Source organism: Jaculus jaculus, chromosome 11 (genome assembly GCF_020740685.1).
Source record: "Jaculus jaculus isolate mJacJac1 chromosome 11, mJacJac1.mat.Y.cur, whole genome shotgun sequence".
In the NCBI taxonomy this organism is placed as follows: domain Eukaryota; kingdom Metazoa; phylum Chordata; class Mammalia; order Rodentia; family Dipodidae; genus Jaculus; species Jaculus jaculus.
In genome coordinates this window covers 83,466,110-83,490,565 of record NC_059112.1, presented here as the reverse complement: position 1 = coordinate 83,490,565, position 24,456 = coordinate 83,466,110, and the positions used below count along the sequence as shown (strand labels likewise).

Here is a 24,456-nt window from a genome sequence, read left to right as displayed (position 1 = left end):
TGGGAGGTGGAATCTTGCTAGAATAAGTGTGTTGGTAAGGCCAGGCCTTAAGGTTTTATAGTCTCTCCCCACTTGCTATTCTATTTTCTCCATGCTGATGTGATGATGTGAGGCAGCTTCCTAACTGCCATGTTTTCCTAGCCATGATGGACCCTGCCTTCTGAAACCATAATCTGAAATTAACTCATTCCTTCTCCAAGTTGCTTCTGCATGGGTATTTTGTCCTGGCAAAGGAAAAGTAACAGACATCCTATTTAAGGTATATACATTGGCTTAGGAACACTCACCTTGCTTCCATGAAGAGCATGCAAAGAAACTGTCAGTCTAGGGAGTGGCAAACTCTTCATGTAAAGCTTTGGGCTTTAAACACTGTTGCAGTCAGGTTCATATCACTGTCAGAAATCACCCAACCAGTTTGTGGGGTTTATTTTGGTTCACAGACTCGAGGGTAAGCTCCATGAAGGCAGGGGAAAATGAAGACATGAGCAGAGGGTGAACAACAGCAACAGGAGACTTTGCCAAACACTGGCAAGAGGAAGCTGGCTATCATACCCTTAAGCCTGCCCTCAACAATACTTGGCCACCAGGGTCTTTAATTCTCAAATTGCCATGAGCTTGGAGCCTAACATTCAGAACACTTAAGTTTATGGGGAACACCTGACTCAACCCACCACAGATCTTGGACTTTGTGGGTCCAGCAGCAAATGAAGTCATAACTGTACCACAGAGAATTACAGCGCAGTGGCAGGAAGTGATGATGACGGTGACCCCCACCGGCTCAGTGATTGCTGCTCAGGTCTGCCATTTCTAAACCAGTGGATTGGCCAGAAAGCAAAAATTGACCATCAATAACATGTACAAAGGAATGTGGCTGGTTGGGTTTAAGCCATTTGTACATGTCCCAAAGGTTATTCTTATGAATTCTTTGCAACCACTGAGAAAAATATGAAAATCAAAATGAAAAGTCTAGACTTATATAAAAGGTGGTCACAGGTATGATTTGGTCTGCAGACAGAGGATTGCTAACCTCTACTCAACACAAAATTCTTAGGGACGACATCCTCAATTAAATCCCTAGCCTGCTTCATCTCCTGCTGTGAGTCAAGAGAGAGAATTCCCATTGCTTGGTTCCAGCTGAAGGGGGTATTAGAATCCAGCCCATGACTGGGTACAGTCACTTCTGACAAGGAGACGACAACCTTTCTGAGAGAGGTTGTGTAGCATTTTGGAATCAACTAGAAAGAATTTGTTCCCCATGCCCAGGGTTTCCCTTGGGTCAGTTGCATCAGAATCTCAGATGGGCCCCAGCTCGCTCGCTCGCTTTCTTTCTTTCTTTAAATTTATATTTATTTATTTGAGAGAGAGAGAAAGAGAGAATGGGCATTCCAGGGCCTACAGCCACTGCAAAGGAACTCCAGACCCATCTGACTTGTGTGGGTCCTGGGAAGTTGAACCTGGGTCCTTTGGCTTTGCAGGCAAATGCCTTACCCACTAAGCCATCTCTCCTGCCCCCAGCTCTCTTTCTTTTCTCCTTTTTTCAGAGTTGTGCAGGTCACCAAAGTGTACAAGAAGAGTCCTAAGATAATTTTCTTTGTGTGTGTGTGTGTGTGTTGGGATGCACCTGTGTGTTCATGTATGTGTGAGGGCACATGAGTGTGCATTCAAGTGGAGGCTAGACATTGATATTGGGTGTCTTTTTCAGTTGTCCTTCACCTTCTGCACTGAGGCAAAGTCTCTCTCTTGAACCCTGAGCTCTCCAATTCAGCTAGTTTAGCCCTACTGTGCTTCAATAAACAGTCCCTGTCTGTTATAAACGAGTCCAGTTTGCTTTTCTCTGTCACTTCCCTTGCACCAACAACTGAGTCACATCCTTAGCCACTACATTCAAGCCTTTGGAAAGGCTCTTTGACCTTTTTTTTCCCCTTCCAAATTTTTATTAACAACTTCCATGATTATAAAAAATACCCCGTGGTAATACCCGCCCTACCCCCAATTTCCCCTTTAAAACTCCATTCTCTATCATACCCCTTCCCCATCTCAATCAGTCTCTTTTAATTTTGATATCATGATCTTTTCCTCCTCTTATGATGGTCTTGTGCAGGCAGTGTCAGGCACTGTGAGGCCGTGGATATCCCCAGGCCATTTTGTGTCTGGGGGTAGCATGTTGCATGGAGTCCTGCCCTTCCTTTGGCTCTGATTTGGCTCCACTAGCTAGCCAGCAGGCCTCGGGGATCCTTCCTGTCCCCACCCCCTTGGTGCTCTGTTGTGCACCACAGTGCCTGACTTGTTGCATTTTACATATTGAGCCCAGTTTGGGAAAGTTTTTCAAGTTGCATTTATGTCTTCAAAGTTGCTGCCGCTGGCAGTTTATATCTGCTCTGATTGGCTCTGGAGCTCACTGAGCCGGCCCTATTTCCTTTAGCTCTTAAAGGAAACAGAAAATGAAAGAGGACTTCACCCATACCTTCCTCATAGCCAGCTGGCCCCTACTGCTGTAGAGAAAGCAGTCAGGGCACCATGGGCTCGGCGCAGACTCCCAGGGGCCCGAGCATCCTCTTCATGGTGATCGTGCAGGTGTTGCTGCAGTCCCTCTCGGTGGCGGTGACCTATGTGTACTTCTCCAGCGAGCTGAAGCAGGTCAGTAGCGGCGCCGTCTCAGCAGCTGCTCGGTTACTGTCTTTCCTTTGCCTCCCAGCTCGTTCCCCTCCCGCAGCTGTGCTGTGAGTGAAAATGGGTCCTTTCTAACCGCAGCATATGCGCATAAGTGTGGAGGACTTCTGGAAAGCGTGAGTTCAAAAGATTGTGAACCAAGGAGAGTCACAGAACTGGCTCTACCAGCTGCTAACAGGGGTAGGCAACAACATTTCTGAGGGCTTTGTGCTTGTCTTTATTCTCTGTTATATGCACTTTATGTCATATATTCGACAATATTAACCTTGTCACCATTCATGAGTGTTGTCTGTCAAATGCTTTAGAGTTCTTTTGGGGGTGACGTGAGGTGGACCAAAGTCTCATGTAGCCTACACTAGCTTCAAACACTCTCTATGTAGCCAATGATAACCTTGAAATCTTGCTCTTTCTGCTTTCACCTTGCAAGTGCCAAGATTACAGATGTGTTCCACCGGGTCTGTTTTTATAGGGTGCTGGGGATCAAACCCAGGGTGTTGCACACGCTAGGAAGGCACTCTAACAACCGAGCTGTGCTGCCTTCCCCCCCCCCCCTTACCACTCCTCCCTCTAGAGCTCTTGACTCATGAACTTCTGTGACATCAGGTACCTGCTTCCTGGCAGGAGCTGGGTCTGCTCATTACACACTCTCGACCAGGTGTCCATGGAATACTTGGTGAGTGAGTGAATGGCAGGTACTGTAAAGACACAGGTACCAAGGCTGGGGACGACGAGGGCTCATCGGAAAGCCGGGCTGTAGACCACTGCTGCTTTGTGTTCACCTGGGGCTGATGCCAATGGACTCAAGACAGATATGACAGAAGTGTTGCACTTGGGTCCAACGTAGGCACCAAAGTTCATTAGTTACTGCTTGCTTGTCATCTAACTTCATGCAGGCCACTGTCTTCCTCTCCAGTTTTTAAAAATATGTTTATTTGTCTATTTGCAAGCAGAGAGAACTAGGAGACAGACACACACAGAGAGAACAGGCATCCCAGGGCCTCCAGCCATTGCTAAACAAAGTCTAGATGCACGCACCACTTTGTGCATCTGGCTTACATGGATCCTGGGGAATGGAACCCAGGTGGTTAGGATTTGCAGGCAAACACCTTAACTGCTGAGCAATGTCTCTGGCCCTTCCTCTCCATTTTGTTGATCATTTTTGTACACATATATAATGTATTTTGACCATATCTTCTCTGTGTTCCTCTCTATCCCCTTCCACTGAACCCCTTTTTCTCATCTAGTTCCTCTTCTACGTTTCTCCCTCCCTCCCCCTTCCTCCCTCCCTCTCTCTCTCTCTCTCTCTCTATTAGTATGTGTGCAAGACCCATTGTGCTTAATTACAGTTGCCTGCATAAACATGGGTAGGACAATAGTCATCAGAGCACAAGCAATTTGCCAGTGTTATACCACTGCAAAAAAGATGTCTCTCTCTGGCCCTCTGCCCAGCAACTGCCAATAACTCCTCAATAACGCCACTCTCTCAGAGAGAGTGGGCGGGGGGGGGGGGGTTCATGCTATCCTCCATCATCCATGATTAAATTTTGCCACTCCATTAAGCAAAATATTTCAAGTAGATAAAAAGTCTTCATCTAGAAAAGTCAGGCTTTTAGAACTCAGCAAGTAGAATAATGTGTGCCTGAACTCAAATCAAAACCAAAGTTTGAAATATCATATTCCAAGACTGAGGGGGCAATGGATGTAAACCTGACATTTGAATTATGCCTTGCTTTCCATGACAGTGTCTTATATTGACAGTTAAATGAGAGTGTAAAGTCCTCACTCTGCCTTCTGGAAAGCAAACATATCTGTAATAAGGAAGTTAGCAGATAATATATATTCAGGATTTGACTGTTTATGAGATAACATTAGAATTAAAACTGCCACTTTTCATTCCTTCCTGCTTCCCCAAAAAACTGACTTCTCCCCCCACAATACATAGCCAACAAATTCATGGGGAATACCTGCAACCCCACTGAGGAAGGTCCTCAGTGGAATGGGGACAGGGAAAAGGAAAAAGAGGGTTCCAACACATGATGTGTCCATATGAAACATGTGATTAATAACAATAATAAATAAAGCATAAAAAATGCCAAAGGGCAACCCAGGTACAAATGCAGGTATAAACACAGATAAAAAGAATGTCATTTCAGTTTATCTATTTCTCAGCTACATAAAACATCTGAAAATAGAAATGCAGAATTGCTATAGACAAACTAATGTAGGGGCTAGAGAGATTGGTGGCTCAGTCATTAAAGTACTTGCTTCACAGGCATGGGCATGAGCACAGGAGTTCAATCCCCAGCACCTACACAAAATGCCAGGTATGCTGGTGCACAACTGTAACTCCTGGGCTGAGGAGGTGAGACAGGGGATCCCTAGAGCTCAGTGGCCAGCAAGTCTCGGTGAATTCATGAACTCAAGGCCAGTGGCAGATCTTGTTTCCAAAGGAGATGGATAATGTACCTGAGGAACAACACCCAAGGCTGTCCTCTGACATGTCCATGCACGTTATACACACATATTTGTGCCAACACCACAGACAGAGACATAAAACCTACTCAGGGGCTGGGGCAATGGCTTAGCAGTTAAGGCATTTGCCTGTGAAGCCTAAGGACCCAGGTTCAATTCCCCAGGACCCAAGTAAGCCAGATGCACAAGGGGGCGCATGCAACTGGAGTTCCTTTGCAGTGGCTGGAGGCCCTGGCGTGCCCATTCTCTTTCTCTCTATCTGCCTCTTTCTCTTTCTCTCTCTCTCTCTCTCTCTCAAATAAATAAATAGATAAATAAATTAAATTTTAAAAAAACAACCACTCAGCATTTAGATTCTCATGCACTTGCTGACTAATGTATTAAAGAGTAGAGAATTAAGACCTGGAAGTCACTTTGGACCTCTCTCTCCATGCTCATTCCCATGTTTTAGATGAGGAACATTGAAATCTGAAGAGCAAAGCATTACATATGCCCTGATAAGAGGCAGAGCAGGGCCAGCACAGGACCCAGGACTGTGAACCCCAAGTATAGCTCTTCTCTTCCCAGCATGTCACGCATGGGCTCAATGCTTTGTAGCTTGTCTTGCCCCATATGCCTTGCAACACCATACCTTCCAGATGGCTAGGAAAAGTCCAGGCTAGTGGAGGATCCCAGAAAATGTAAGGTGTACAAAAGCTGTAGAGTAATAATTATCTATTAGGGATATGTAATTTGCATATCATATGGGGTGGGAACTTGGTTTTGTCAATGGGCTTCTGTATCGCTAAGTGACTCCAGCTCAATATGAGAATAGGCAGAAGAGTGATGGAGTGGCCCACCTGACATCCTCCTATGGCCACCTCAGGCAAGTGTTCCCTGCTGCAGGAGAGTTCATGGGGCATTGCAAGGATACAGACATGCGCATATAACACAACACACACACACACACACACACACACACACACACACACACACCCAAAAATGGGCTGAAACTCTGAAGGTTTTGTCTTTCTGAGGAAAACCCATAAGGTAATGGTCTATGATTGGCGCCCCTAGTTGGGTGAGAGAAAGGCAAAGGGACTCCTCTTCATAACTCCATAGCTCCATGGATGACAATGATTGTCAGAGATTGTAGTAGACAACCCCAGGTTTCTCAGTAGCAGACAGTCTTGGGTTTCTGGGATGAACTTCCAAACCAGGCACAGTTAATGGGAGGAACAGGACTTATGGAAGTTTACAGATCCAAGGGAAGTTCCATAATAGTGGAAGAATCTGGCCCCCTTTCACAGACCCAAGCAGAGAGAATACCATCAGCATCACCACAAGCAAGCACACTCCAGGAACACGAGGCAGCACCCCAGCACTTTGCATAGCTCTAGCTGGAATTCAGATCAGACTTACTTTAGGGCTCCACCCTAGGATCTATCTGCCCACAGTGACACCTCCTCTGACTAAGTGGCTGGAGAATCCAAATGACACACTTTAAGAAGCTCCTGAATGTATTTGGGGGATACCCATTCAAAGTACAGCAGAGACTAATGTGTGGACAGCAGAGAGGGTCGCCTAAAAATCATTGCATCTGTCTACCCTGTGGACACCATGTCGCACCAATATCTGGTCAATCTAGCCTAGACAGCTGCCACGTTGTGATACCACTGAGGGCAGTCACCATGGAAATCCACTTCTCAGAGGAACAGGCGCCAGTGCAAAACCGGCCCTACATAGCAGGGCAAGTCACACATTCCCCTGTGGCTTTGCCTCTGATACCCATGCACTGGTTAACTGGAGAAGAGCCTGGCCCCATGACATGTGAGAGGAAATTCACCTTTCATATAGAAGGGATGTGGCGAAGCAGAAAGGATGTGTGTGGGGGGAGGGGGAGGGTAGATTACCCATTCTTTATCGTTCCTGTAATGACCTCAGCTGTTACCACACACTCACTGGCCAGCATTGATTTCACATTTGTAGCAAAAAGAGCACCAAATATAATTCAAGGAATGTGTAAGAGCATGAATGTGGTTAAGACTTCCTCCCTGGGTTTCTTGCATAATATGTATGTGTTAAAATGCCTGGCAAATGTGGTTCTTTAGATGGTAGGACCTATTTTCGCATGTGCATGTGTGTGGATGCCCTTGTATGTGCAGCTGAGCATGCTCATGTGTGTGTGTGTGTGTGTGTGTTTGTACCAGAGGTCAGTGTCAAGCGGTTCCCTTTATCACTCTCAGCCTTATTTATTGAGACAGGGTCTCACACTGAACCCCGAACTCACTGACTTGGCTAGCATGGTGCCAGGGATCTGCCTGCATCTACCTCTGGAGCTTTGACACTTTGTTTCATTTTTGTTTTTTTGAGGTAGGGTCTCACTCTAACCCAGGCTGACCTGAAATTCACTATGTAGACTCAGGGCGGCCTCGAACTCACTGGGATTCTCCTACCTTTGCCTTCCGAGTACTGGGATTAGAGGTGTGCGCCACCACGCCCGGCTCTTACCTCTGGAGCGTTGGGACCACAGGCTGGAACTTCCATGTCCAGCGTTTTCATGGGTTTGGGGGATCTGAACTCAGAGCTTAGGGGCTTGGGCATGCTAAGCATGGGTTCAACCATTCGTCTGCTCTCTCTCCTAGCTCTTTTTTTGGGGGGTGGTGGTGCTGAAAACTGAACCTAGGGCCTGTGCTTACTAGGCAAGTGCTCATCCATTGAGCTAAATCCCCACCCCCATCCCCAGTTCTTTTATGCTGATTTAACAAATATGCTATTTTTGTATAGTCTTAAGAGAAAACAACTATTCATCAAATTGCACATGCAGTTTAATCTCAAGCATGTGTACAAGAGAATCTTCTAGAGTTGTTCATGTTTTTTTTTTTTTTTTTTTGGTTTTCGAGGTAGAGTCTCACTCTAGCCCAGGCTGACCTGGAATTCACTATGGAGTCTCAGGGTGGCCTTGAACTCATGGCGATCCTCCTACCTCTGCCTCCCGATTGTTCATGTTTTTAGTTAACTATTTTGTTTGCTTTTGTTTTTACCCTTAGAAAAATGTTATTTTTCCATGTTTTTTTAGGCTGTGTATTCTGAAAGTATCTATGCTTCATTCACTTAAAAAAAATTGCTGAAGCCAGGCATGGTGGCACACGCCTTTAATCCCAGTACTTGGAAGGCAGTGGTAGGAGGATCGCCATGAGTTCGAGGCCACCCTGAGACTCCATGGTGAATTCCAGGTCAGCCTGGGCTAGAGTGAGACCCTACCTCGAAAAATAAAAAAAAAAAATTGCTACCACGGAGCCACGTCCTCAGCCTCACAAACAGTGATAATAATTAAATTACAAGATCTTGACTACGTCACTTAATCAGTATTTCCTGCTGCTAGGGTTCCTCTCAAAATCCAGCTCAGGTCACAACAGGCTGCTAAGCCACCACCCCTGCCTGATCCTGCCAAGGACCATGTTCCTGCCCTGGGACCCTGTTCCTTCCAGTCTGGCAACTCTTCCTGTGTCCTTGTCCACTTCATCCTCCTCCTCCTCCTATTCTCAATCTGTTTAACAGTTTTGCATGGTTTAGAGGAAGTGGATGGGAGGCAGGAAGTATATAAAATTAAGCAAGTATTTGTTAACAGTGGTGAGGACTTTGCTGGCAATAATGTGGCTACTGGAAATTTGGGCTTTTAGTCATAAGTAAACACCTTCATATGATGCTTATTTTGGCTTAAGGTCTCCAGGGAAAGCCTTATGGTGTCAGGGGAAGGGGTGACACTAGCAGAGGGTGGAGACCACTTTTTCCACAGCAGGTGGAAAACAACAAGATGGTGAGCAAGAGGGGACTAGCTTTAACACCCCTAAGCCTGCCCCCAGCAACGTGCCTCCTCCAGCAAAGTGCCTGCTCTCAAATTGCCAACATCTGGGGACCGAGCATTCAGAACATGTGAGGTGATGGGGGTCATCTGACCCAACCCACCACGGCCAGTTACTGTCTACTAAGGACGCTGGAACTTGAATGGACTCCTCTCCTTTTTTTTGTGCCTAGTTTGTGGGTTTCTAGCTGGAGAGAGAAAATAAATACCATGTCAGGCTGGAAGGGATGTGAGTAAGGTGAATCAGGTCCCCACAAGTCTGGGAATTTCTTCCTTCTTTCCTGTTTGGTTTTGTTTTCCTAACAACCTGGATTTAAGACATGTCATTTTGCCAGAGTTGATGGCAAAGGAATGTGTGATCTCATGTACTTGACAAGCTGAAACAAGACTATAAGTGCCAGGCCTGCCTGAGGTACAGAATGAATTTAGGGCCAGCCTGGACAACAGTGAAACCTTGTGTGGTGGCTTGATTCAGGTGTCCCCCATAAACTTAGGTGTTCTGAATGCTAGGTTCCCAGCTGATGGAGATTTGGGAATTAGTGCTTTCTGGAGGCAGTGTATTGTTGGGGGCAGGCCTATGGGTGTTAGCCAGTTTCCCCTTGCTGGTGTTTGGCACATTCTCCTGCTGTTATTATCTATCTGATGTTGGCCAGGAGATGATGTCCAGCCTCTGCTCATGCTATCATTTTCCCCTGCCATCATGGAGCCATAAGCCAAAATAAGTACTTTTTTTCCCCCACAAGCTGCTCTTGGTCAGGTGATTTCTGTCAGCAATGAGAACCTGACTGCAACACCTCATTTCAAAAAAAAAAAAAGTAAAAAGAGGTCTAGTAATGTAGCTCAGTGGTAAAGTACTTGCCTAGTGTGTGTGAGGATCTGGCTAAGATCCCTGTAACCTCCGTCATGCAGGGTGGAGGGGAGGAATAGAGGTCACTGGGGCTCACTGATGTGGGGAGGCAACAGAAACGGTAGCTCTGGGTTCAGTGACAGACTCTCAAGGAAACACACAGATGAGTGACAGAGGGCGTGCACGGGGCACACGCATGCGCAGACACCACACAAACACACATGTGGAAAGAAAAGTCGAATGAGAATCCCATACAGAGGCACGGGGAAGGCAGGAGTGACACACAGTTAAGAATGACAGCAGCAGCAAAGACCACTGAGACCCAGACAGCCTGGCAAACAGCTCTCCTCTTTCCAACACATTCACCGGCTTACTTGCCCTGGATGGGGGTCAGCATGCCTCCTTTTATTTAAAGCGAGAAATTGCCTGTGGCGCCCAAATGCCTCTGAACACTCATGTTTTCTGCTTCACCTACTTTCAAGATGGGTCAAAATAACAACACCACATTGTTATATTCCATTCCCACCTAGATGAAGGACAAGTTCTCCAAAAGCAGCACCGATTGCCCCTTACAGGAAAACAACAGTTCTTGGGATGCCGTCGATGATGAAGAGGTTTTGAGCAGCGCCTGCTGGCCGACCAGGAGGCACCTACATCGGCTCATTAGAAAGGTAGGTTACCTCCCCGGCAGGTGCAAGAGGTGAGAGGAAAAAGAATCTCTCAAATGATCAAACCTAGACTCTGAATCTTGCAAATGAAGAAACCACGGCCTACACTGTCTAAGTGATTTCCTCTAAATTCACACAACTAGGAAAACTTAGGGACATCTCCTTATCTTGCTTTCTTGAAACTGATAGTACAGGCAAGCCCATTGGTCAAGGTTGGCCGGTAACGGAGGGTGCGAGTTTTGTTTTTCTTCAGAAGACAGAAGAGGGCAAACAGTGATGTTTCACATTCTTCCTACATCGCTGATATCTGGAATTAAATACATATTTATTTTGTATGCAAGTAGAGATAAAGAAAGGGAAAGGGAGGCCCTTTGAAAAATTGAAAGCGATGTTTCCCCAGTTCATTGTTATCCAGCAGATGCCTTGCGTTAGCTAACAGCTCATTTTCCTGACTGGGGTTAACTAATTTCACTTGCAGATCAAACCAAATCAACTTCTTCTCCACCTGCTTCCTTCTTGGCAAGATGGCCTTTAGAAATATTTGTCTCTTGCCTTCTTGGAAAAAGGTCAGATGAAAGCAGTGATATTAAAAAATGCCCCATCTAAGGGGTATGATGGAGAATGGAGTTTCAAAGGGGAAAGTGGGGGAGGGAGGATATTACCATGGGGTATTCTTTATAATCATGAAAGTTGTTAATAAAAATTAGGAAGAAAAACAATGCCCCATCTATGCCGCCATTGCTTAAGGGCACAGTGGGGAACTCCAGGGTGGGAGGAGGGTGTGTGTCAGACAGCTTGGGAGTCCTTTGGGTGGTGACGGGGTGTGCTCTGAATAAGCAGTGCCGGACCGGTGGGCAGGGTTTAGGTGGAAAGCTTGAGCGCCTCTGCTCAGAGAAGAAGGATGCACTCCTTATGTGCAATGAGTTCGACTTGCACCTGCGCATTCCAAGAGCACACCTGCTCTCTGGCCTTCCTGGAAGTGGGCTCCTGGCTGGCTACCAATGGCCGTAGCTAACCGCTTCCTGTAAACTCCTGCCCCTCTGGTATTGGAGCCCATTGAACTCGCACAGTGGCTCACCGTGGAACCGCTGTGACGCGCTCACACATTTTTAAATAGAAGAAGAAACTGAAGTTCAGGTCAGCTAAGGAACTTGAGCAATCTCGACGAGCTACCGTGGGCACACTTGGTTCTGATCATCTGACTGTGTCTGGAGGCTCTCTTTTGCCTCTCAAGCTATCATAATGACCTCCCTTCTTCCCCCCCCCACCCCATCCTTTTCTCCTTCCCCTCCCTTCCTCCCTTCTCCCTCGCTGAGAATGTGAGAAGGGAGGAGAAAGGGTGAGAAACAGAAACCAGAGGATGCGCTCAGTTCCACACTCACTTCCCTTTCTTTCTCCAGGGCTCATGGGACTCCAGACAGTCTTCCTCCCCTGACCCAGATCCCGCTGAAGCAGAGGGAGCCGCAGAGAGCTTCTGCTTCGGAGGGAGGGCCCAGAGCAGGCGCAGTTCTGGCATTTATAGTGATGGGGCACACTAGGAATGACTCAGAAACCATGGAAAAAACAATCAGGTTTTGTTCACTGAGTAGGAAGACTCCCCTTCTTATATGATACACGATTTCCGCCCTTGGTTAGTCCAAACAGGGGGGCACTAGATGTTAGCAAAGTATAGGAATTTGATATCTTTATGTTGACCAAGTCTTAGCATTCTCAGAAGTAGAGAATGACGCATTGTTGCCAGCAGCCCCCTGTGGGCTGTGTATGTCTGCAGGCATTATAAGAGAGGAGAACTATGCCTTACATCTTAAGGCTAAGATTCTGGGCTGGAGAGATGGCTTAGCGGTTAAGTGCTTGTCTGTGAGGCCTAAGGACCCCGGTTCGAGGCTCGATGCCCCAGGACCCACCTTAGCCAGATGCCCAAGGGGTTGCACACATCTGGAGTTCGATTGCAGTGGCTGGAGGCCCTGGCACTCCCTTTCTCCCTCTCTCTCTCTCTCTCTCTCTCTCTTTCTCTCTGCCTCTTTCTCTCTCTGTCGCTCTCAAATAAATAAATAAAAATAAACAAAAAATATTTTAAGGCTAAGATCCACCCAATAACTTCCAGCCACACACACATGACACACCGAGACAGTGATGTGACATGCCTGTTAGGAACTTCATGGAGACCTGGAGGCCATGACTGACCTAACTTGGCAGATGACTCCTACTTCCTGTGCTGTCCCAAGTATGACTTTTTAAAACCTTCACCCTGAAACAGGACTTTCAGAATATCCCTTGATCATTGTGTTGGGACAACTCTCTGATTATCACCCAACTTTCCCACCCTATATAAATGCTGTGCTCAGACAATGCAAAGCTTTCTCAATCGCTGTCTATGTAGAGAGGTCATGTTTGATATTGGAGCTACAGGCATGCTTTGTTCTGTTAAAAATTTTAGGGATGCTGGGCATGGTGGCACATGCCTTTAATCCTCGCATTTGGGGGTAGGAAGATTGCTGGGAGTTCGAGGCCACCCTGAGACTCCATGGTGAATTCCGGGTCAGCCTGGGCTAGAGTGAGACCCTACCTCGAAAAACCAAAAATTAAAAAAATAAATTAGGGATGAAGCCTGGCGTGGTGGTGCATCCCTTTAATCCCAGCACTTGGGAGGGAGAGGTAGGAAGAGCATTGTGAGTTCAAGGCTACCCTGAGAATACATAGTGAATTCAACGTCAGCCTGGGCTAGAATGACACCCTACCTTGAAAAAAGAAAGCAAACAAACAAAAAAAAAAAAAATTAGGGATGTTAACAAACTTATTTGATACTCTTTACAGATGGTTTTGAAAACCTTTGAGGAAACCATCCCTGCTGCTCAAGGTAGTAATATTTTGTTAATTTTACTTGCTACTATCAACTTCTTGACAAATGTCACTGTTGTCCAGTCTCATTCTCCGTCCTCCCATCCACATATCCCATCTCACACCTTCTGCCTATAATCTCATTGATTTTATTTCTCTTTTCATTGATTAGCTAGAAAGCTAAAAATATTTTTAAAAAATCTATGGTCTGGGCTGAGGAGATATAGCAGTGGTTAAAGGAAACTGCTTACAAAGCCTACTGGCACAGGTTTGATTTCCCCAGTGCCCATGTAAAACTAGATGTGCCAAGGAACCCTGGTGCTTTTACATCTCCCTCACAAACAAATACACAAGAATCTATGGCCTGCCTATTGTCAGAACTTTATTTCTTCTTAATCTTTCTTCCCTCATATGAATTTTCATTTTATTTCAATTCCTTTAATTATTTAATTGGTTTACTTTTCTTTTTTTTTTTTTAAATTTTTTATTTATTTATTTGAAGGCGACAGACACAGAGAGAAAGACAGATAGAAGGGAAGAGAGAGAATGGGCGCGCCAGGGCCTCCAGCCTCTGCAAACGAACTCCAGACGCGTGCGCCCCCTTGTGCATCTGGCTAACGTGGGACCTGGGGAACCGAGCCTCGAACCGGGGTCCTTAGGCTTCATAGGCAAGCGCTTAACCGCTAAGCCATCAGTCCAGCCCTTGGTTTACTTTTCTAATGTGTTAAAAATAAACCATCTTAGCTCTTTTCCTGGAATTTGGCAGTAAGTATAATAGATAAGATCTCCCAAGTTACCTATGTTTTGGATAATGCCTCTCTTTATCTAAAAGCCTCTTGCTTTGTCATCTCTTCCTGGACAGTTTTTCCACCCACTTGCCATCTCTTGTCTTGTGGCTCCTGGGATTTTTCTAAGAAATATTTGCTATAACTAGCAGGAAACTCTAACATTTCAAATTTTCTTTTTACTCCTTGTGGACCTGATGAACATTTCCAGTAAAGCGTCAGGATACAAAATTAATACAAAAATCAGTAGCTTTCTTATCTACCAATGACAGGCATGCTGAGAAGGCATTCAGGGAAATAATCCCATTCACAATTACCTAAAAAAAAAAAAAAAAAAAATTACCTTGGAATCAACCAAACCAAGGAAGTGATGATTTCTATAGTAAAAACTCTAAAAGATTTAAAAATGACAATAAAAAAGACACATATGACTACATAGTCATAGTAGTAAAAACAGTATGTTACTACTATAAAAATAGACACACTGATCATTGAAATGGAATAGAGAACCCAGTAATAAACCCACATAGACATAGACAGATGAAGTTTGACAAATATGTCAAAGATACTCATTGGAAAAAAGGGTACAGATGACGCTTGGAAAGCACATAAAAAAATAAAACTAAATATCTCTCACCCTTATAAAAAAAAAAATCAACTCCAAATTAATCACCTCCCTCAATGTAAAAACTGAAACTCTGAAATAATTAGAAGAAAATGGACAGAAAAGGACTCTGAATAGAGTCTAGTCCCTTAGGCATTATTTCCTAACAATTGCCCAATGAGACCCAATGAAATTTTTAAAAAATGCTGTGCACATCAAAAGAAACAAGGGCTGAAGAGATGACTCAGTGCTTAAAGGCACGTGCTCCTAAGCCTGATGCCCAGGGTTTGATTCCCCAGTACCTACCTAAAGCCAGGTGCACAAAGTGGCACATGCATCTGGAATTCATTGAGAGTAGTCCCATTCTCACTCTCGTTCTCTGTGTCCCTCTGTATTTCTCTCTCTCAAATAAGTAAAGCATATTTAAAAAGAAACAGTTAATTGAAAAAACAGCCTTAGGATGGGAGAAAATCTTATGCATTTGACAGAAGATTTATATCTAGAATATATGAAAACAAAACCAAAAAAAACTAAACAACATGGAATCACCCAGCTAACAAATGAGCCAATAAACTGTTAGGACAGCAATTAAAGATGAAATAGAAATGGTCAATAAATGTATGAAAGATCACTTAACATTAACCTCTATCAGAAAACTATAAGTTGAAACGTCATTGAGAGGTTGGGCACATGGTTCAGTGGCTAAAGGTGTTTGCCTGTAAAGCCTTCCAGCCTTGATTAAATTCTCCATAAACCAGGTGTGGTGGTACACACCTTAAATTTCAGCACTTGGGAGGCAGAGGTAGGAGGACAGCCATGAGTTCAAGGCCACCCTGAGACATCATGGTGAACTCCAGGTCAGCCTGGACTGGAGTAAGAGAACATACCTTGAAAAAAACAAAACAAAATAATTTAGAAAAAAAAAATTCTCCAGCCTCCCACCCCACATAAAGCCAGACCCCAAAGTGGCATGTATCTGGTATTCTGTTTGCAGTGGCAAGAGGCCCTGACATGACCACACACACACACACACACACACACACACACACACACACACACAAATAACTATATCTTAGCCTAGTCTGAATGGTTGTCATTAAGAAAGCAAGCAAGCCGGGCGTGGTGGTGCACGCCTTTAATCCCAGCACTTGGGAGGCAGAGGTAGGAGGATCGCTGTGCGTTCAAGGCCACCCTGAGACTACATAGTGAATTCCAGGTCAGCCTAGACCAGAGTGAGACCCTACCTCAAAAAAAAAAAAAAGCAAGCAAGTACTAACAACTGCTGGCAAGGATGGGACAAAGTGGAACCCTTCCTTACTCACTGCCCGGTGGGAATGTAAACTAGTCCAGCCACTGTGGAAATCAATATGGAGGTTCCTTCTAAAATTAAAATTTGATCTACCATATTCAGCTATTCAGTTCCTAAATATTTACTCAGAGGACTACAAGTTAGTGCATCATGGAGATGTTTGCACATCAGTGTTCAGGGCAGCAGTGTTTACAATAGCTAAGTGGTGGAACCAGCCTGGGTCCAACATCACAGAAACAGATAAAGAAAACGTGGTACGTATATGTACTGTTTTTTTTCAGGAATAAGAACAAAGTTATGTCATTTATAAGAACATGGATATATCTAGAGATAATTATATTAAGTATATTAAACCATTCACAAAAGATAAATATGTGTTTTCATTCATTTGTGGTTCCTAGATTTTATATAGTCACATGAAATAATATACATGTAGAGGACATGAAATTAGAAGTGAAACTGTCTAGGAGAAAAAAAAATGCTTCAAAATTAGACTTTCCTGTATTTTTGCAATTATCTCAAATGCAAATTGAATTCTAGTGTTAGATATTTAAAAACAAAATGTAAGGGCTAGGGGCATGCAAGTCATGAATTATTTAACAGTCAGGGTTAAAAGTAAATGGACACAGCAACCTTGAAATCTGAGAAACCTGAGATTAATATGACTGTGCATGCTCATGTCACACTTAGTGTTCAGTAAATATCCATCTGCCCATAGCAGTTTATAATTCATGTGCTTGCTGCTTTAGCAGCACCTGTGCTAAAACTAGAACAATTTAGAGGTTAGCATGGCCCATGCCATAGGATGACACAGATCCATGAGCCATATTCACACTCCATACTTTTAAGTACACTGAAAGCTACAAGAGACAAGTGCAAAGGATCATAAGTCTATTAGGAAACAGCAGACTTCTTAGCAGCAACTCTACAAACTTGAAAAGCATGGTGTTCAAATCCTGGAATAAAATAACTATCAGCCAAGACTGCCTTGCCCAGCATTTACCCTTTCAATTCAGAGAAGACAGACATGGTGGTACACATCTGTAATAATAGCACTTGGGAGACAGGTGCAGGAGGGTCAAGAGGAGTTCAAGGCCAGCCTGGCTCCATAGCAAGTTTGAGGCCAGCCTAAGCAACATGACACCAGTGGTAATTTGAATGAATAAATGCTCCCCAATAGATTCAGGAGTTTTTTGGATTTCCTGCCACCTGGCTGAAGGAGGTGTCACTGGGCGGATCCTAGGGTCCAGCCCTAAGGTGTGGTAGTGGGTTTGAAATTCCAATCTAAAGATATGCAAAGTGCCTGAGTTCCCCCCTGGAGTTCCTGAAGTGTACTATGTGGTGTGTCTTCCCCCCGCCCCTTTCTCTCTCCTTGGACCTGTGAAAACAAATGTGGTGGCACATGCCCTTAATTACAGCACTTGGGAGGCAGAGGTGGGAGGATCACCTTGAGTTTGAGGCCACCCTGAGACTCCATAGTGAGTTCCAGGTCAGCCTGGGCTGGAGTAAGATCATACCTTTAAAAACCAAAAAAAAAAAAAAAAAAAAGAAATTTTAAACTCTCTGAAATGATCATGGTCAGTTCCTCCTATGTTTCTAGAACTTATTTAACAATAACTATACTTACTTTACTAAGAAAATTTGGTAATGTAAAATGCCATGACCCATGGAGCTGGAGAGGTTAAATGTGCTTGCTTGCAAAGCCACGTCTGGGTTTGAGTCCCCTGTGCCCACAGTAAAGCCAAATGTCCAAAGTGGCACATATGTCTGTAGTTTGCAGCTTCCCTAGGCCCCTGGCATGCCCAATCTCGATTATAGTTTATAAATAATAAATAAAATAAATGAATGCATGACACAGGATGTGTCCTGGGTTTGATTCCCCAGTGCTCGCCCCAAAGCCAGTTGCACAAGTGGCACATGTGTCTGCAGTAGGGCCCTGGTATGCCCGTTCTCAATTCTCTGCTTATAATCAATGAATAAAATAAATGAATGCCTGACACAAGATATAGGTAAAGGGCAAACAATGGCGATTTTTCTTGTTACTAGTAAGGTCTTCAATGGGCACAATTCCTTACTTCTCAGCTGTCCTGGCCGCTCACCTGGGTGGGTATTGGAAAACCCATTATTCCTGTACTCAGGGGGCAAAGGCAGGAAACTCAGGGTGCCTTCCTGGGCTACATGACAGTGTCTTGAAAAACGATAAATAAAATGAAGGAGAAGAAAGAAAAAAAAAACACTGAGAAAAAATAAACATAAAAAGATGATTGAAATGATAAAAATTTGCCCCAATCTATTTAAAAAAATATTTATTTATTTATGTTGAGAGACAGGCAGATAGAGAATGGGCATTCCAGGGCCTCCAGCTGCTGCAAATGAATGCCAGAAGCCTGTGCTACCTTGTGTATCTGGCTTTATTGTTTTTGTTTTTGTTTTTTTTTGGTTTTTTGAGGTAGGGTCTCACTCTAGCCCAGGCTGACCTGGAACTCACTATGGAGTCTCAGGGTGGCCTCGAACTCACGGTGATCCTCCTACCTCTGCCTCCCAAGTGCTGGGATTAAAGGCATGCGCCACCACGCCCGGCCCATTTATCTGGCTTTATGTGGGGACTAGGGAATAGAACCTCGGTCCTTCGGCCTCACAGGTAAACACTGTAACTGTTAAGCCATCTCCTCAGCCCCCAATCCACTTTTTCTTCTATACATAGTTCACAGTGGAAATTTGCTAATAGCTTGTTCTTTGTACACCTTAAATCACTCAGCAAGATAACAAGTATACAGATTTTTATGTAGCTCTAATTTTTTTATTTATTCATTTTGTATGTATATGAATGTGTATGATAATTTGATTATATGTTTGTGTACTGATACACGTCTGCCAAAATGTCCACATGGAGGACAGAGGACATCCTCACGGTGTTGATTCATCCTCTCCTTCCACCTTGTTTGAGACAGGGTTTGTCTTGTCTGCTGCTGGGAAGGCTGGGCTAGCCGGCCTGAGAGATTTGGCATTCTCCTGAGTCCATTTCCCATTGCCACAGGGGCATTGGGATTACAGACTCAGGTATACTTTTGCTTCCAGCTTTACATGAGTGCTGGGGATTTGAACTCTGGTTGGCAGACTTGAGCAAGGGCTTTAACCAGTGAGCCATCTTTGTAGCCTCAAGTCTAGAGGATTTTTTTAAAAATTATTTTTATTTTTTTATGTTTTTCAAGATAGGGTCTCACTGTAGCTCAGGCTGACCTGGAATTCATTACATAGTCTCAGGGTGGCCTCAGACTCACAGCAATCCTCCTACCTCTTTCTCCCGAGTGTTGGGATTAAAGGCGTACACCACCACGCCTGGCTTTTAATTTTTATTCATTTATTTGACACACACACACACACACACACAGAGAGAGAAAGAGAGAGAGAGAGAGAGAGAGAGAGAGAGAGAGAGAGAGAGAGAATGAATGAGAATGGGCGCACCAGGGTCTCTAGCCACTGTAAATGAACTCCAGACATATGCCACCTCCACCTTGTGCATCTGGTTTACATGGGTCCTGGGGAATTGAACCTGGGTCCTTTGGCTTTGCAGAGAAGTACCTTAACTATTAAGCCTTCTCTCCAGACCAGTTTTATTTATTTATTTTTTTAAATGGACCAGAGCCTTCAGTTTATGAGATTCTATTTGGACCTTCCCTCCACGGTGCTGATAAATTATAATCCAATTTACTGTTCTTTCCATCAAAGTGTTTTTCAAATTCCGCATATGTTGAAAAAGATTGATCATCATAGTAAAATATGGGCTGTTTTTATGAAGTCATATGTCAATTTTGATTGTCAATAGCTGTAAGCTGCAATGTATTTCAGGACTGCATCCTCTGGCATGTTTCTTTTAGGGCACTATCAAAGCATTCCCACCCTACCAGGAGAACTGAGACGTGACAGACCGGCAGCTCACATAACAGGCGTGCATCGGACACACAGTGCACTGCTAGGTAAGACGTACATCTTATCTGGGGCTGGGGACGTCCCTCAAGGGTCGGGCCCTTGCCTAGCATGCATGAAGCCCTGGAAGAAATGGTCTAGATAATTGCTTGTTTAGTGTCTTTATTTTAAACAAATTTTTGGCAAACTTTGTTACAGAAAAAGTTTGCATGCTGTGCTCCTCTGGTATTTCTTCTAAAGAAATGAGAACCACCCAGATCACATACTCTGTAGTGCTTGCTGTGGTGTGCTGTGTCCAACTCAATATTATTGCTGCTGTACTGATAGACACCAGTTTTGCCAAACAGCATAGATTCTATTTTAGATTTTCTCAGGGAAGGTATGAAGTAGGAAAATTTTGTCTTTGAAGCTCACAGGCTCCCATTTGGGCTTCCTTCTCCTCCTCCTTCTAATTCTTTTTTGGTTTTTCAAGGTAGGGTCTCACTCTAGCTCAGGCTGACCTGGAATTCACTATGTAGTGTCAGGGTGGCCTCGAACTCACAGTGATCCTTCTACCTCTGCCTCTCGAGTGCTGGGATTAAAGGCGTGCACCACCACGCCTGGCTCCTTCTAATTCTTTATCTTCTCAAACAGGGATTAATGTAGGCTTGGCTGGCCTTGAACTCCAGATTCACCAGCCTCATTCTCCCAAATGCTGGGATCGCAAGCATGTACTACTACACCCAGATTTGTTTCTTCCTCGTCTTCCTCTTTTTCTCCTCTTTCCCTTCCTATATTCTTCTTTTTCTCCTTCTCGTGTGTGTGTGTGTGTTTATATGTCTCTGTGTTTGTATGTGTGTGGATGCACATCTGTACACGCCCAAATGGAGGCCAGAGAGCAAGCTCAGAGATCATCCTCAAGAGCAACATCCACCTCTTTTATTTTTATTTTTTTATTTTTGTTTTTTTGAGGTAGGGTCTCACCGTAGCTCAGGCTGACCTGGAATGCACTATGTTGTCTCAGGGTGGCCTCAATCTCACAGCAATCCTCTTACCTCCGCCTCCCAAGCGCTGGGATTAAAGGCGTGTACCACCACGCCCGGCATCATCCCCCTCTGTTGAGACAGAGCCTATCATTGGCCTGGAGCTCACCAATTACACTAGAATTTCTAACCAGCAAGCTTCAGGGCTCCTCCTGTTTCTGCCTCCCCAGTTCTCACAGTCCAGGCGCACACTTCTATGCCCCACATTCTCAGTATCGGTCTCAGGTCCTCATGCTTACCAGGCATGCGGGTACCTGTTGATCTATTTCCCTAACCCTCTTCTTTACAGTGATATTCTGTGTGTGTGTGTCTCCTCCGTTACTTTGCCCTTTCCTTCGTTGCAGTTGCACTGGCATTTCTCCTCCCAGGTTTGAATCCACCACTGACTTGTACTGTGAATCACTAAGAGTTTCTCCTGGTTGTTTATGTTGTTACACCACAGGAAGCTGGCAGCATGTGACCACTTCTCACTTATCCAGTTTCACCAAATCTGTGTCTCATTTTTCTGTGCAGTAGCAAGGGTCAATGTCCAGCTCTAACGTAGTTCATGGGTCTGCTGATGCAAGTTCTCCGGTTGGAATTCCAGTTCCTGCCCACGTAGTGTGTCAGTTACTCTTGTGCATGTACTGACCTAAAGTCCTGCTGAAAACGCCACGAAGGCAGAAGGATTTATTCTGTCTCGTGCTTTCAGAGGCATTGTGACAGAGGGGGCAGAACAGAGAACAGGAAGGGACCAGGACGAGACACAGCTCTAAGAACGTGACCCCAGTGATGTCCTTCTTCCAACCAGGCCTCACCTCCCACAGTTCACCCCCTGCCAATAAAGTCATCATATTGTAATTCCATCAGGAATGAATCCATTCAGTAGGTCAGAGCCCTCAGGATCCAACCACATACCATCAGCTGTGAACCTAACCCCCAACACAGATATCCCCAACAGGGGCTAGTTCGTATTTAAGCCATCATTCATACACATAAGCTTAGAGAGTAATATTTAAGGCAAGCCAAGCTTTAGTTTCTTTACATGCAGAAGTAATTCTCATCTCATAAAGCGGTAAGGATGAGGAATAACACATGAAAATTGTCTAGTTAATAGTAATACTATAACGGTCTATTATTGTGAAGGGCTGGTCCCAGATTGAAGAAATTTCACACATCTTCTCATGGGTCAAAAAAGTTTTTTTTTTTCCAGGAATGTATTTGTATTTTCTTTTCTGGAAGGTTCCCCTCTGGGTATTTCTAAACTCATGTTTTAAAAATGGGCACATTCTTCCCACATGTGAGATAATTATCACAGTGTTAACTCTTTTCTATTAATCAATTAAGCTGATCATTGTTTTAGGCTATTTTATTTGTCTTTTTATTGTTTTGTATGTGTAGGGGTGTGCGTGTATGTGTGTTCACATGCATGTGTTCCATGACATGTATATGGAGGTCAAAGGACAGCTTTGAGATTGGACCTCACCTTTCCATCTCATTTGAGGCAGGCTCCTCTCTTCGCTCCCGTTGTTCTCTGTTAGAGTCTCCTCGCTCATAATATGGCGTTTGGGGGTTGAACTTATACTCGGGCTTGAGTGGTGACTGCCTTACCCACTGAGCCATCTCCTCAGCCTTTTGAGCTGTTTTTCTAAAGTTAAATTTTACACCAATAATGGAAATGTACTCAAAGTTTATAAGGACTTTATTTAAGACTCAGTAAGTTGTATAGGCTAGCTTGAACTCACAGAAATCCCTCTGCTTTAGCCTCCTGAGAAAGGTAGGTCAAAATGGTTAATTGTAATGAATAATCCATGTAAGATTAAAAGAACAAGAAGATTGATATTGAACTCCTTTGCAAGACCAATAAAAATATAGGCTGAGCAGGGCTGCCAGGGAATTCATCACTTTGCTATAAACTTCTTCCTGTTAACTCTCTCTCTGTATCTCCCATCTTCATGCAGACTCCAAGAAAGGAAAGCCCTTGGGCTCGAAAATAGTATCCTGGGAGTCATCAAGGGAAGGACATTCATTCCTCAATAAGTTGCACTTGAGAAAGGGAGAGCTGGTCATTCAAGTAGCAGGGTTTTATTATATCTATTGCCAGACATACTTCCGGTTTCGAGAAGAACGTGGACAGAAAAGGGAAAACAAACAGATGGTGCAGTACATCTACAAGTCCACGAGCTATTTTGACCCCATCATGCTGATGAAGAGTGCTCGGAATAGCTGTTGGTCCAAAGAAACTGAATATGGACTCTACTCCATCTATCAAGGGGGGCTTTTTCAGCTTCAGGAAAATGACAAAATTTTTGTCTCCGTAACGCATGACAAGTTGGTTGACTTGGACCAAGAAGCCAGCTTCTTTGGGGCCTTTTTAGTTGGCTAAATGGCCTACAAGAACAAAGCAATATGTCCAAGATGTCCTTTATGTTGAATGGATTATTGAAGATTACTGAAGATTATGAAGAACGAGCCTTGTGCATCTGGCTTACTTGGGTCCTGGGGAATCAAACCTGGGTTTGCTGACAAGCACCTTAACTGCTAAGCCATCTCTCCACCATGAACCACTCTTTCTTTTTTACCTTAGAGATAATCTTATTTTTTAATTTTTATTTTTTTATTGAAAACTTCTATTATTATAGGCAATAATAAACCATGACAATTCCTTCCCCTCTTTCCTTCACAACTCTACTTCCCATCATACTTCTTCCCCCTCTCAATCAGTCTCTCTTCTTTTGTGGCCATCTTTTCCTCCTATTACGATGGTCTTGTATAAGTTGTGTCAGGCATTGTGGGGTCATGGACATCCAGGCCATTTTGTGACTGAAAGAGCTCATTTTAAGGAGTCCTACCCTTCCTTTGGATCTTACGTTCTTGCACCCTGACCCAATCTTTACACACACATCACAAGTTAGCTTTGTGTTGTCTGAATGTTGTGTTGGTTGATCTTGACTGAGTTGAAACTTGTAAAACACCCCCCCGCCTGCAAGTGTGCCTGCCAGAACATGTCCAAAGGTGATCAGACCACAAAGGCTCTGACCTAATACATGGATTAATCTGCTGATAAATTAGGTTTTGAATTATGAGATGGCAGCGAGCTTTGGGGTACCAGGGGCAGATTGTTATGGCTTGAGTGAGAGGCATCTCCCCACAGGTTCACAGTTCCAGAGAAACCTTAGGAGTTGGAGGCTGGCTGGAAGAAGTGGATCACTGGGGGGTTTGCCTTTGTCCCCCTTCCCTCTGTGTTTCCTGTCCACCATGATGTGAACAGTTTCTTCCACCTGCTCTTCTCACCGTGATGTCTGTCTCACCATTGGTTCAGAATCAAGAGAGCCAAGAATTCTGGTCTGAAACTTCTTGGTCTATGAGCTAAGATAAGTAATTCTTCTTTTTTTTAAATATTTTTTGTCATTTTTATTTCTTTATTTGAGAGTGACAGAGAGAGAGGGAGAGAAAGAGACAGATAGAAAGGGAATGGGCACGCCAGGGCT

General features: G+C 44.3%; 1 protein-coding gene and 1 pseudogene across 1 annotated transcript; both read left to right on the top strand.

Annotated features, from left to right (window-relative positions):
* Positions 1-2,455: 2,455 nt before the first annotated feature.
* Positions 2,456-24,419, top strand: Tnfsf10 (TNF superfamily member 10). Its single transcript, XM_045130112.1, has 5 exons — positions 2,456-2,637; positions 10,364-10,504; positions 13,316-13,358; positions 19,916-20,014; positions 22,927-24,419. The coding sequence occupies exons 1-5, from the start codon at positions 2,518-2,520 to the stop codon at positions 23,349-23,351; spliced, it is 828 nt and encodes a 275-aa protein (XP_044986047.1). The 5' UTR covers positions 2,456-2,517; the 3' UTR covers positions 23,352-24,419.
* On the top strand, positions 16,771-16,883 carry LOC123453435 (annotated as a pseudogene).
* Positions 24,420-24,456: the final 37 nt, after the last annotated feature.